Source organism: Centropristis striata, chromosome 6 (genome assembly GCF_030273125.1).
Source record: "Centropristis striata isolate RG_2023a ecotype Rhode Island chromosome 6, C.striata_1.0, whole genome shotgun sequence".
Taxonomy (NCBI): Eukaryota; Metazoa; Chordata; class Actinopteri; order Perciformes; family Serranidae; genus Centropristis; species Centropristis striata.
This window is the reverse complement of record NC_081522.1, coordinates 19,153,689-19,167,982: the sequence shown is the minus strand read 5'-3', so window position 1 is coordinate 19,167,982 and position 14,294 is coordinate 19,153,689. Positions and strand designations below refer to the sequence as shown.

Sequence of the window (14,294 nt, the reverse complement as noted above, 5' to 3'; positions counted from 1 at the left end):
TTAGGTTCAGGAAAATCACCTGGTTTGGCTTAAAATAACAAATAATCTGTATGAATGTACTTCACATAGTTACAGACATTATATTGAATGTTAGACAGTTAATTGCGTCGTTACTTAAAGCCAAGTTAAAGTAAGTCATTTCACAAGCTTCGGTCTACTGGCTCAACGTCCTGTGTTGTCTTGACCCACCTCCTCCCTCCACGGACTTTGTAGCTCTTTATACTAAAACACATGACTTCCTCCTTTGCTCCCGTGTTAATTACTACAGCCACCCGAGGTTATGGCCAAACAACAAATGTAAATATGTGTCATAATAAGCTGCTTGTACAAATAACCTGTCGAGTCATTTTTTGGGGGAGGATAGTCTCACTTAAACTAAGCTTTCAAAATTGTTAAGGACTGCTACAGAATATGTCGGCAAAGAATGTTTGCACACACACACACACACACACACACACACACACACACACGACAAGTGCTTTGCAGTTCTCATTATTTTCTCCTTTTGGGATTGTTTAAGAATTTATTAGACGAATATATTAGGAGTGAATGTTCTTTTCCCCCCAAACATTTATAAAGGGACTCTGTGAATGGCACACTAATGATTTAAATGTAACTATAATGATATAAATAACAAGTTATTTCTACGTTACAATTCACTTGATAAGGCCATTTTCCTACAGCTCTGCATAGGGTGCAAAGAGGCGTTTTGTACTCTGAGTGCTTAAGAAGTCTTATTTTCTTAAGAAAAGAAGTTCAGTCAAACATTTTCCTCCTCCGACTTCAAAAGACAATGCTAGAGGGACTTGAATAAAAGGGGGAAATTATTTGAAAGTGAATTCTTTGTTGAAGTTTGCCTCCTAATGTTGGTCTACTGCTTTGTGTCATGTGGGCAATGTTTCCACAGGTGATTTTCTTTCCGTCAAACTCTAATGCTGTAAAGCTTTTTCTATTTATTGAGGGTATTAAAGAAAGCTCAGATGGATTTGGTTGTCAGTTTGACCATCTATACTGTTGCTACAAAAAACAATACATTCCAACCATCTTCTTTACTGTATGTTAGGGTATAAGTTTTTATGAGTAGGATATACAGGTAAGCCCTTATTATTCCAGAAGTATGATGTTTCTGATCCATATTATCTTGGACAGTTATTTTCAACTGACTAACCGTTTTTCTGCCTCTATTTTGAGATCCGAAGTGGTCACTCATTTCATCTCCTAGTAGGACTTATATGAGGTTTTTATGTTCTGTGTGCTCATTCATATTTAAGGGGATCACTTACATAAATGAGGCGAGGCAAAGGGGAGTCTCACCTGGCTCCCTGGAGCATTGCCTGCTCATAAAAGCCTCAGATAAACAGTTAAGGGTAGATATGCTGCCAGTTGACTCATGCAGTGACTCATGCAATGTTTACTCAGAGGATGAGCAAAAATAAACCGCAAAATGGAGCAAAAGATAAATAGCGATCACCGCATAAAGAAATGGTCTTGCTCTTTATTTTTGATTGGGGTCGAGTTAAGTGTTTGTTTTAGTCTAATTACAATATCATGCCTCTTATTTAATGTATGTGTTGTATTTTGACATGTAGGTGGATGCATGAAGACCACCCTGCACTTTTAGTTTTCTGGTAAATTAGTGGAACATTCCCAAGGGAAGTAAGGTTTCCAGGTATAATGGCATGTTTTGGTTAAAAGTATGACAATTTAATCGAACCTTTACCATGCACTGTATTCAGCAAGGCACTCTTTTATCACATGTACAGATTATTTGCCAGCATCCCATTGATTACCTTGGAAATTACAATACTCTGCATGCATAGTCTTCCCTCACATGTGCAGCCCACATTACTGCACTGTCTGAGCCAAATGACTACATGCTTTCATGTAAGTTTCAATTATATTATTGTAGTAAATATACATAATGCTTTATAATATTTCAGGTATTCCACAGACATTAGGCTAAAGCATTGGTTCTCAAACTTTCGAGTGATTATTGGGGATGCACTGTTTTTGATGAAAGTTTAGTTTAGTTTTACCAGAGAGCATAGAGGTGTTGTACTCCAGGCACTGTTGTTTTTTGATACATTCTGTGGTTCTCTCTATGTACCTTAACCTCTTAGTGCTCGATAAAACACATGAAACTCACACAGTAATATAAAAACCATTCCGCAGTCTAAATATATTTTATTTTTAATATGCTATTTTTTTTTCTTTTCTCCTCAACCATCTGGCAATCCAGGGAAATAGTGAACTAGTTGTTCACTTCAAACCATAACATTTGCACACAGCTCATGTTGTTGGCTCAATAGTACCTTTCCCCATTAGTTAACAATGTCAACTAAATCACCACACGGTATTCACACTGTATGTATTTGACAGATTTATTTATTTATTTGGCAAATAATGGAATATGCCTGTTTATGGTATGATAAAGAGTTATTTTCTGTCTGTATGTCTCCAGTTAAACTTCTCATTAATTCTGATGGAAAGTTTCCATCTTGAATATTCCAGAAATTTTGCATTGCATTTTGCAATTTTTCCTGAGAAACATATGCTGCGACTGAAACCTACATCTACAAAAGAGGTTTAAGTTACATTCTAAGATCAAAACTTGGAAGTTGAAGTGTCCTGCTATTTTTGGCTCAACAATAGCAGGAAAGTGAGGCTTGAAGTGAGACGAAGTTGAGCACGTCTACTCTTTGGTGTTTGCACTTTGATCTGGTGGAGCTTTGATCGACCCCGGAGGACGTACTTAGACTGTCCATGTAGAGTTGGGCTGTGGACTGGCGGGTTTCACAGCATGGTTCCTGTGGCTCAAGTGGCCTGGTTTGACAAGGAAATGGCATTCTGCTGAAAGCTTCCTCTACTTCCTTTGCTTGGTATTATATTTTTTGTTCTTTTTTTATTTTTATTTTGAGTTCAGGTGACCTTTCTAGTGGTCTTTGTCAGAAAACATACAACACAATATACCCCTACACAATCAGAGAGAAAGATAGAGTTAAGAGGGATGCATTGTGGACATGATAATTTTCTCCTCCGTTTCATTTATTCAGCAAAAGGAGATGATTTTTCAGATCAAAGCAGATTTTTATTAATGTTGTTTTGGAATCAGTGAAATTGTAACCTGAATGCAGGGAGACAGGCGAGACGATATCTAAACAAATCATCATCACAGATTATGCTTGTTGGAGTTGTACAGGAGGAAAACTTTCACTGTTGATACAGTTTCATTTTTAATTTTGTGTGTTTTGAACACATTTTCGTTCTACTGTCTTATTTCCAAAAGAGCATGTAGCTGTTTTTCCTCCTCTCCTTGACCACATCAGTCTCCCTGCAGCCCGGTTCTGCCACACACACACACATACACACACACACACACACACACACACACACACCCACCCCCACCCCTCATCTAATTCAGCCCACTCAGACTCATTGTTAAGGGGACATATTGGAAAACCATTAGCTCTCATTATGCTTTATAGCCGCCCGTTCTCCCTATTCTGTCTTTTAATCACAATCCGTCCCCTTATGTGTGTGCACGCCCTTCTGTGCATGCGACTCCATGCATGTGCTTACACTACAGCCACCCTCTTCTCAGCAGGCAGTAATGAACCACTTTCACTGTAATGCATTTGGGACACCACAAAGCCAACCCCCCCACCTCCCTATCGCCTTTTATGGGGGAGTCAATGCCACAGGCGCCACCTTTTATGGCAGCCCATCCGAGCTGCAGCAATGTTGTGCATTCGTGAACCATGTCAGCCAAATGGGATTGAATGCTGTGCAATAGAAATAAAAAGAGATTGGAGCGAATAGGGTATGGATTCTCTTTTTATATGAACTCCTCGTAGAGGTAGGAATCCTTATAGGAAACGTTATGAGTGTCCATTCGCTCCTTGTAACTCCAAATAAGCAGACTCTCATAAAGTGCTGAATATCCTGTTACTGCTCTGTATTGAATTGTGCTCCGGTTTGATCATCCATGGCAGCGTGTGTGTCTATGTATGTGCCTGTGTTTTTCTGGCAGCATGAAGAGATGGCAGGTTTGGCCATATGCTCTGTGACGGACACACACACACACAAAAAAAAAATCACACACTTGCATGCACACACACACACACACACACACACGCGTAATGAGTGGATTTAAATTCCGGTTGTTCTCTCCCGGCCAAGGCAACTGTCATCATTGTGCAGCAAAACTCCCATAATCCATCTGTGGCATGACAGCATCCTAACAGCTCCACTTCGCAGCAAGAAAAGCTATTCTTTATGTCTCTCCATTTCTCGATCTCTTCCTTTTTTTTCCCATTTTCACTCCCCCCCTCTTCACATTTCCCCTCCGGACTGGTTTTATTCTTCTCTCTTGTCTCTTTTCGCTTTTCCAATTACATTTTTTTCCCACTTAATCTCCTTTTTCTCTGGAAACTTTTATCTGGGCTCGATTACACTAGAGAGGCTCAGCAGGAAGAAGAAATGAGTGATAGCTCTAAATTATTGTTGACCATGATGATGATGGTAATGAAGATATTCATAATTATAATTATGCTATAGAGATGATAGAGATGAGAATGACAATGATGCTATTAATGACGATGATTAAAATGGAGATGAGGATGATGACAATGATGGTGACGATGATGATGGCGACAGCTTGCTGGCTTTCTGAGCTCTGTCCCATGTTTTCACCTTGGCCCAGATGGAGAGAGACAGACGGAGGGGACGGACGCCAGCCGTAAGAGGGACGCTCGCTCCTCAGCCGGCCACCACAAGAGTGAGGACACCAGCGACAGCCGAGAGGACGAGACTGCAGTGAGTTGCTGTCTTTCTTCTTTTCTGTCTCACAACTGTGCACCAAATATTAACATGATGTCACAACCTAAACACTCACACCCCACACACACACATCCTTCCGACTAAGCAGTAGTCAGGTTTTTTAGTGCTTATGTGTGTGCGGAGAGGCTCATCAGGGCTCCAACATTCTGGATCCTAATTATAATCAAAAACTCATGGGGCTCTGTTCTCTGTGCACCCACTGCTCTGTGCTCCTTTCTAATGGGGCCCAAACAAACCAGTCCCCTCTCTCCATGAGGGGAAGTTAAGAGACGATGCAATCTGTAATCAGATTTTATTGTTTTGAAACTTTTCTTTGAGCTCATTAAAGCCCATCTACAGTTTGGCCTCGTGACCCCACCCACTGCACAGGATTTGAATAATGTTTCCATCTCCTGGAGGCCACCGCTCAAAATACTTTGTGAATACGTCATGCAATCTAACCTCCTCCTCAAGCATTTATTTCTGTGATAGCTTTCATGCTGAGAGATGTGAAATTAGACAGAGTGATATCCAACAGCAGAACATGAGACAGTGTTTGGACCACCGCCAGAGATCATTAGCACTTGGCACATGCAGCAGTAAACCACAGAGACTATGTGACACTTAAACTCTTATTTCCCCTGACAGTGGGTGGATTTTAGGGTTAAGTACAGCAATTTTGGACACACAGATAAGTCCCAAGTACTGCAGGACCCGCAGAGCACATTAGCCCCAACTGAGCGTTGAAATGCCGAGTCCCTGCTGCTTCCAACAAGCAGGGCAAATGATGATGCTCATCAAAATTCCTCCAAAAACTTTTGACAACCCAGTGTTTATAGTCTGATCTGATCTGAGTGTCTGCTAAAGTGCATTAGAAATATAGAAATATCTAATGTAATTTGGGGTTAGGACCTTCTACAGTCAGGATGTTGATGACTTCTTATTTTTGGATGTAAGGTCTCAATAAGACAGAAGTTGCCACCAAATGAGATTGAAATCCAGGGAGGGATTGCTGAACAGGTCCCATATTGTCAAGGCCTGCACCAGGCCAGCTGTAAAATGACAATCAAGAGACGCGTACACAATCAGGAAGAGACTCAAATTAACAACAAAGCAACGCACAATTACTACAAAGACCCACAAAGACCACAAAGGGACCAAAATACTACAAAGTGATGCAAAAAAACCTGAAAACAAACACAAAGACACTCACAGCTGTGAAATGGGGGAATACGATATACTGTACAAAGAGACTCAAAATGACCACAAAAAACAAAACAACTACAAAGAGATGTAAAACTACTACAAAAAGTGGCTAAACAACCACGGACAAAAAGTGACACAAAACAACCAGCTCACAACTACTATGTGATGGGACAAAACAACCACAAAGAGTCTCAGAATGACTACATTACATTACATTACATGTCATTTAGCAGACGCTTTTGTCCAAAGCGACTTACAATAAGTGCATTCAACCTGATGGTACTAGACATAGACCATAGGAATCGAGTAAGTACATAACTTAAAGAGCCAACTGTCATTGCTAAGGAGTGCTATATGTTAAAGAAGAAAAGAAGAGAAAAGAATAAGAGTTTTTTTTTTGTTTTTTTTTAAAATATATCTGTTAGGTGACCATGACTTAACCGAGGTATTGTTGGAAGAGATAGGTCTTCAGCCTGCGGCGGAAGATGTACAGGCTGTCTGAGGTCCTGATGTCGGTGGGGAGCTCGTTCCACCATTTGGGAGCCAAGACAGAGAAAAGTCTGGAAGTGGTTTTGAGGCGAGTTGACCCACGCAGGGTGGGAGTCGCCAGCTGTTTGGCTGATGCAGAGCGTAGAGGACGGGCAGGGGTGTAGAGTTTGACAAGGTCCTGGATGTAAGTAGGACCTGAACCGTTAGCAGCAGAGTACGCCAGAGCTAGAGTCTTGAAGCGTATCCGCGCAGCCACAGGTAGCCAGTGGAGGGAGCGGAGGAGGGGTGTTGTGTGTGAAAATTTGGGAAGATTGAAGACCAATCGAGCAGCTGCATTCTGGATGAGTTGTAGAGGTCGGATGGCTTTGGCAGGCAGACCTGCCATGAGGGAGTTGCAGTAGTCCAGGCGTGAGATGACCAGCGCCTGGACCAGGACCTGAGCTGCCTTCTGGGTGAGAAACGGGCGGATTCTCCTGATTTTATGTAGCAAGAATCTGCAAGATCTGGTAGTGGCGGTGATGTTTGTGGAGAGGGACAGTTGGTTGTCAAGAGTTACGCCAAGGTTTTTGGCGGTTTCTGTGGAGGCAACCACTGTGTTCTGGACAGTGATGTGGAAGTCAGTGGTGGGGGAGCCCTTCCCTGGGAGGTAAAGTAGCTCAGTCTTTCCCAGGTTGAGTTTGAGGTGGTGCGAGGACATCCACTGGGAGATGTCGACCAGACATGCAGAGATACGTGCTGCTGCACGTGTTTCAGACTGGGGAAATGAGAAGATTAGCTGGGTGTCGTCGGCATAGCTATGATAGGAGAAGCCATGCGAGTGGATGAGGGAGCCAAGGGAGTTGGTGTATATCGAGAAGAGGAGCGGACCAAGGACCGAGCCTTGAGGGACCCCGGTGGTGAGTAGACAGGGTTCTGAAACAGAACCCCTCCAAGTTACACGGAAGGTGCGGTCCCTGAGATAGGATTTGAGCAGAGAGAGGGCAGAGCCAGATACTCCAAGGTGGTGAAGGGTGGAGATGAGGATCTGGTGATCCACAGTGTCGAACGCTGCAGAAAGGTCCAGTAGAACCACCACAGATGAGAGAGAGGCCGCCTTCGCCTTGTGAAGCTGTTCAGTCACAGCGAGAAGGGCAGTCTCTGTTGAGTGGCCCTTCTTGAAACCAGACTGGTGAGGGTCAAGGAGGTTGTTCCCATGCAGATAGGAGGACAGCTGATTGAAGATAGCCCGTTCCAGAGTTTTGGAGAGGAACGGCAGGAGAGAGACGGGTCTGTAGTTGTCCACTAAGGATGGGTCGAGGGTGGATTTCTTTAGGAGAGGATTCACCCTTGCTTCCTTCAGAGAGTTAGGAAAGCAGCCAGACTACAAAAGAGACACAAAACAACAAAAAGGGGGTGAACAACCGCGTAGTCTTTCTAGTCCAAATTACACCGAGCAGTCAAAAGCATTCTGTGTTGTTATCCTTCATCTGTCTTTTCTCACTTTAATTCTTTCTACCTGTTTTCTGTCTTCTCTAGTAACGTGAAAAGATTCTTTTATTACTCTCAAGATTCATCACTCATATTTTGGCCTCGAGGCAGGCAATTTATTATTAGTCCCTCCTTCCTCAACCTGAGTCGGCCAGGTTTCCAGGCCAGCACTTGTCACTCATGTTGACAGGCTGTCTACCTTGAAATGCTAACTTGCCCGAGGCTCAGGTGTCTGTAAAAACTACCTGAGGTGCTGAAGAATCAAGCCGTGAAGGCAGACAATCCGCAGTAATTAAATGTTCACCACATACAGTATGTGGCTCTGCTGAATGTTTGATATAAAAGAGGCCAAAATCATTTTAGACAGATACTGATTAAAGAGATGTATCAGATTTAGTTGTTGGTGTTTTTTTTTTTTTTTATATATATTAAAAGGTTTTTACTTCTCTTCCCACGGGAGAGGATCATTCACTGGGCTGTAAAGGAAGTCCCTGAGAAGCTGCTGTATGTGGAGTGAATTAAGATGAATTAGACAGTTATGAATCGGTATCAGTGCAGTTTATTTAAAAAAGTTAGCAGTTTTTATTCTTTATTCAATTTTTTTTGCTTCTATCATTATATAACACAAAATTAAAAACTTATCCCAACCCTCTGAGACCTGGGGGACAGTCAACATTTAGATTTTTTTTTTTTAGGTTTTTAGGTTTTAGGTTTAGGTTTTATTTTATTTGCACAGTTAGAATTACATAAAATGACAAAGATAACATATAATGTAAAGTGCAGGAACTAGATGACCTCAGGTACCAATCGGCACCATCTCATGTCATGCCATCTTACTTGTCACAGAGGGGGCTAAAGGTTGCTCCAAAGTTAAGCTATTTTTGGCAAGGGAAACACTAACAAGGTCATTTTCATGATGGCCCCTTGACCTCTGACCTCAAGATATCTGAATGAAAATGGGTTCTTTGGGTTCTTTGAGTCTCCCCTTTTCAGACATAAACCCATGTAGTTTTAGGCAAAAAAATGCAGTACAAATGTTTTTGTTGTGTGTTTGCCTGTTCTTAAAATCATATATCTGAAGCTGTCTGTGTACTAGGATCACAAAAACGTCTTGGAATTGCATAAATTGGGTATCACTGATTCATTGAGCTCCATTGTGTTCATGTGTAATTATGTTAGTCTCCATAGCTCAATGTGGTGACCTTTTTTGTTGACTTCACTGTATAAAATTAGTTCCTGGATAAACTACAGGAGAGGATAAAAAAAAATTAGAGCAGGATTTTTTTTATTATGCAGTTCAGAACATTGTTGAGAAAACAGTCGAAATGTGGAGAATATAGTCAACTTTTGTGTTTGGTAAAGTTGTAAAGATAGTCACAGATTGGTTGTTCCCGTGTCAATAAGTCATCAGAGGAACATTGTTTTAGAGTAACGACGTCTAGCCGAACAGTTAGGTCGGAGTAGATTTTCATCAATATCATAAAATAAGTAATAACCAAAATATTTAAGGGTGTAGTTGTACTAAAATCCCCTTACACATGAATGAGCTATTCTTGGTAGTAAGCTCAAGCAACTATTGTTTTGAGAAAATCTGCTTTTATATGATTTCTTTAGACATATATTACAAAAAATCAGGTTGTAGCTTGCAGTCTACTTTACTGAAACTCAAAGCGTTGACTTTATTCTCAACATTTCAACTTTTTTCTCAACATTTCAACTTTTTTCTCAACATTTCAACTTTTTTCTCGACATTTCAACTTTTTTTCTCCAAGTGCATAATGACATTTTTTTGTCCTACCTGGCCCTAATCCTCTTCCATAAATAATCACAGCCTCATAAAACCTTGCAAACACAATGTACAGACTTGATTTTGATCAATAGTGTGTCTCTCTTTGTCAGGCATTTGTGACTACATCACATCACAGAGGTCACACTGATTTCTGACCTCTATGTGCAGCGTAAGAACACTCCAACGCACCATACAAAACATACAGGATGTACTTAGCCACACACAAGCTGTGCCTGCAGGAGTTTAAGACCCAAACACAGTCCAACTTAAAACCCAAATTGTAAAGATATCGCTGTATTCCTGTTGACTAGCTGAGGGCACCATCTGAGAGAAGGAGCCGATATATCTTATTCCATAAAATGCAGTCGTCTTCAAAATCGATTTAAGTGAAGGCTTTAGGAAATGTGCTTGAAGAGATAAGAGTCATGAAGGGGAGCCGGCAGGGGTTTTTACTGAACGGCCCTCCTCTAAACTCTAAACCTGCCTGATAGCGTTAGGGCTCCTCTTCTGTTACAGTCAAATGGAAAGCGCCTCTCAGGATGAGTCAGTCTCGTGCACTGAAGCTCAAATATTCGGCTGCACTGTAAGCATTCTGCTGAAGTCACTAAAATGTGTCAGAAAGTTTATGGCGTGCCCTTTATGAATTTTAATAGCATCGCTTTGTCATTTGTTCCCTAAACGACGGGTGATAGATTTGTTTTACTTCAAATAATGATCACTTAGATGAACTGTGTTCATACGCGGACGGTAAACACGCTCTAAATCATCACAATTACAATATAGGAGATAGAATTGGGCCCTTTGCAGGAGGTGCTTAGTTGGATTTATGATCAGTAGAGTATAACACTTTGCTCCATTTATGGTTTTCTATATCACCGCTTTATTTGTAACATGCACTGTGTTTCATCCTCGCAAATGTGCGTGTGCACGTCAACAACACTCACCCTTAAGACTTCTCAGTTCAGCTCTATAACCACATCTCTCTTCATCTATAATTTACGTGCCTATTTACCAGCTCTTTGTTCTAACAATGCTTGACCTCTAAATGTGTGCATTTTATATGCGTGTGTAGCATACCACGCTACACATCTCTCTCTCTCCTTCGCTGCTCATTCAGCGCCAACATCTCGAGGAAATCCAAAGAAACATAATTGACACCTTGAGTCAATGTGACGCCGCTCTAGCGAGAGCGCTCCTTCACTTAGAAAATGTCAGTGCCAAAGGCCAAAGCTGTAGTTCCTTGTTTCCAGGCCTGGTAGCCAAAGTTAGTTCAACACCAGACGTGTGTGGGTGTCTACGAGAGAGCAAGGCAGAGGGAGAGAAAAGGATGATTTAGTGTGTTTAATGTGCTGTAATATGGGTCAGGGGGACAGAGGCCCTTCTCCCTTGTTTGCCTTCCCTGTTAAGCTCCTCTAATGTTTTGTGCTGCACTAATAGCTCACTAAAGCTGCCATTTCAGAAATTTCGGACAATGAAACCAAAAATTGCATGGATAAAAACAAACAGAAAAGCCCCTAGGGCTGTGTGCACTCAAGATTAATAGACAGCCTAAAAGCAAATGGGATGACCTTATTGCAATTGGGCAGCACAAACACTTCCAGCAGGGAGATACAGGGACTGTCACACACACAGATAGAGAAAACTAACTGCATCACCTACTGCTTAAATAAATTTAATGAGGACTTTTTATGAGACTTGCATATTAAGTCTTTAAATGACACATTTACTTGTTCTTTTTCGCAATTTCTGCTTCCCGCTTTTCCCCTTAAAAAGCAGGTGATAGACTGACTGAGCTAAGTGGCATCCTTGGTGTTAGCAAAGGTAAAGAGGTGGGTGCTGGTTTCTGATAAAAGCCTTGTAAATGTGTCCTGCACCTCTTTTGTTTGTTGGCAGACAGATGCAGAAAGCGGTGGCTGCAGAGAGAAAACACAGGCAGTGTTAATCTGAGCACATTAGAGGGAAGCAGAGAGAAACAGGAGAGGGTAAACGCGAGGACGGACAAAAAAGGGAGGACATGAGGTGATGGAAAGGAAACAAGAGAAAATCAGAAGTAAAGAAGGGTGAGAAGATGAGGAGCAGGATCGTTTTTTGAGGAAGTAATTGCGTGCCTCTCTGCCTCTATGAAAGGCTGCGACTGAGCAGCAAATGTTCGCCTCGGCACCTTTCTCTCTTTCACTGCAAATCGCAAAAATTGCTTCTTAAATAGTTGACAGAGTGTGTCAGGGTTGGCAATTACAGTAGCCGACTCAGGGTGTTTTATTTTTATTTTTTTATTTTTTTTAAGACATGGAATATCTCTCTGGCCACCTGCTTTTCAAGATGAAACCTGCAACACATTTCGACTGTCACAAAGTGTGTGTGTGTGTGTGTGTGTGTGTGTGTTGTGCATGCCACCTCCAGAAGAGCCTCCAGGTGGTTACCACTCTGTCTGTCGCACTTAAGTTACATAAAGCCAGGCGTGTTTCTGTCCATATTCCATTTAGGAATAAAGACCACATACATATTACCATGTATGTGGCCAGGTATGCGTGTGATTGTATGTTTGTGTGTGTGTGTGTGTGTGTGTGTGTGTGCGCGTGTATGTGTGTGTGTGTAGTTAATATGGATGAGGTGTGGATTCTGTGCTCTTCCTGTTAGCGGCAGATTGCTTTCGGGGCTCCGCCCTTCATCTCTCGTTCCTGATGAGCGGAAAGACTGATGAAGGCAAAAGAGAAGGGCTGGGGCTTCACAGTAGGAAAAAAGGCCAGAGGACAAAAAGAGACAGAAAAGAGAGAAGATCTGGTGAAAGTGGGAATCATTAATATTGATTGAAAGATAAATGAAGGCATGCAAAGTGTCAAGAGGTATTTTGCTTGTCAGTCACGGATGTTAGATAGATTGTTATTCAGAGATATGCAACGAGAAACTTGGGGGAGAAGATTGACAGCCACATCCATTTCATGTAGGGGTGCACCATATGGCCCTGATATAAAATCACAATATTGCAATGTGTTTATGCAATATTGATATTTTTGACAGCATACTATATATTCTAATATCATACCATGTACGGTACATACATTTTGTAGGCGAATAGAAAGCTTTTTTTTTGTTATCACAGAGGATGAAAAACATCTTTAACTTTGGAAGTGCCCTAAACCTGCATTCTTTCTAATGGCCAGCAGGGGGCAACTCTGTTAGTTGCAAAAAGTAATTGTATAGAAGTCTATGAGGAAAATTACTACTTTTCACTTATCACTTCATGGTGTCAATCACTAGTTTCAAGTCTTTTTAAACACAGCATGATGTTTTTTGTAATTTACGATCCCATGTAGAGTAAAATAGACGATAAAACAGGGTATACTTTAAGGCGTGGCTACCTTGTGATTGACAGTTGCTACCACGGTGTGATTGGTTTGGGTGTTGTCTCTATTTCTGTTTTAGAACTTTGACCCTTTCACAGTTTTCAGTTCATGAAAGTTATTTGTAACATTTCGGTCACCAAAAAGTGTCTTGCCAGTGTTTGGTTGTACTCAGGCGGCAATCTCCGTGTCTGAGCATGGAGGCCAACCAGGAAGTGCCTTAAGCCTGCAATCGTCCGAAAATTCCAGCAGGGGGCGCTAAGTTTGGCTGCAAAAAAAATCTGCCCATTCATTTCAGTACAAAATTTGAAAACTTCTGACTTGATTTATTACCTCAGAAATTTTTTTCAGGACAACACTATGGTCTCAATCGCTAGAAAAAATCATCTTCAATACAATTTGATGTCAATAGTTCTAATAATGGCCCCATTTAGAAGAAAATAGAAGATTAAGAATCATATGATTCGGGGCGTGGCTACAGGTCACTAACAAGGCGAGCTGTCACCAGGAGAGAAGCAGAGCAATGCGTATCCACGGCAACGTGTCAATAAAGTTATATATAATGTTATATAGATAGAAAAGAGGACGTTTACCGATTTGGTCTCATAACTTTGACTCTTTCACTGTATTTTCACTTAATGACACTCCAAGGAGTCGCTGCTCAGTTTTCTGAGGTAAGAAAGATACATTTTGTTTTAGTTTTTTTGCTAGCCAAAACTAGCATCCCAGTTAATGCTCCAATTAATGCTAACATGAATTAGCAGCAGCTTCTCTCAGTCGGGTTGCTGGTGTAGAGAGGCGTGTAGTCAGTGTCGTCAGATCCCTTGCGCTCCTCCACAGTCCAGATATGGTTTGCTCCGCGTATCGGAAACAAGATGGCAACGCAAGATGGCGACGAGTATAACGCTGAACTCGAGTCTTCCAACGGGCAGTCCACAAACCAATGGGTGACATCACGGTGACTACGTCCATTATTTATATACAGTCTATGGTTGTACTACAAGACACTCTAAGAGGTTGTCTATTCATTAACAAAGCTAAAGCTCCAAATGTGGCCACTTCTGGCTCCAAATATCCAGGTGGTGATGACCAAAATGCAAAACGCTTCAAAACAGTAGTCCAAACCAATAAGTAACATTGCGGTTTTCTTTTCATTTGCAGTCTGTGGCTGTAATAGACAAGTT

At 41.5% G+C, this 14,294-nt stretch overlaps 1 protein-coding gene across 1 annotated transcript in view; it reads left to right on the top strand.

Annotated features, from left to right (window-relative positions):
* The window catches only part of b4galnt4a (beta-1,4-N-acetyl-galactosaminyl transferase 4a), a 176,957-nt gene that overhangs the window by 49,244 nt on the left and 113,419 nt on the right, over nucleotides 1–14,294 (top strand). Inside the window, exon 2 of the mRNA XM_059334659.1 lies at nucleotides 4,703–4,815. Coding sequence (XP_059190642.1) covers nucleotides 4,703–4,815 — 113 coding nt within the window. The remainder of the gene's footprint in view (nucleotides 1–4,702; nucleotides 4,816–14,294) is intronic.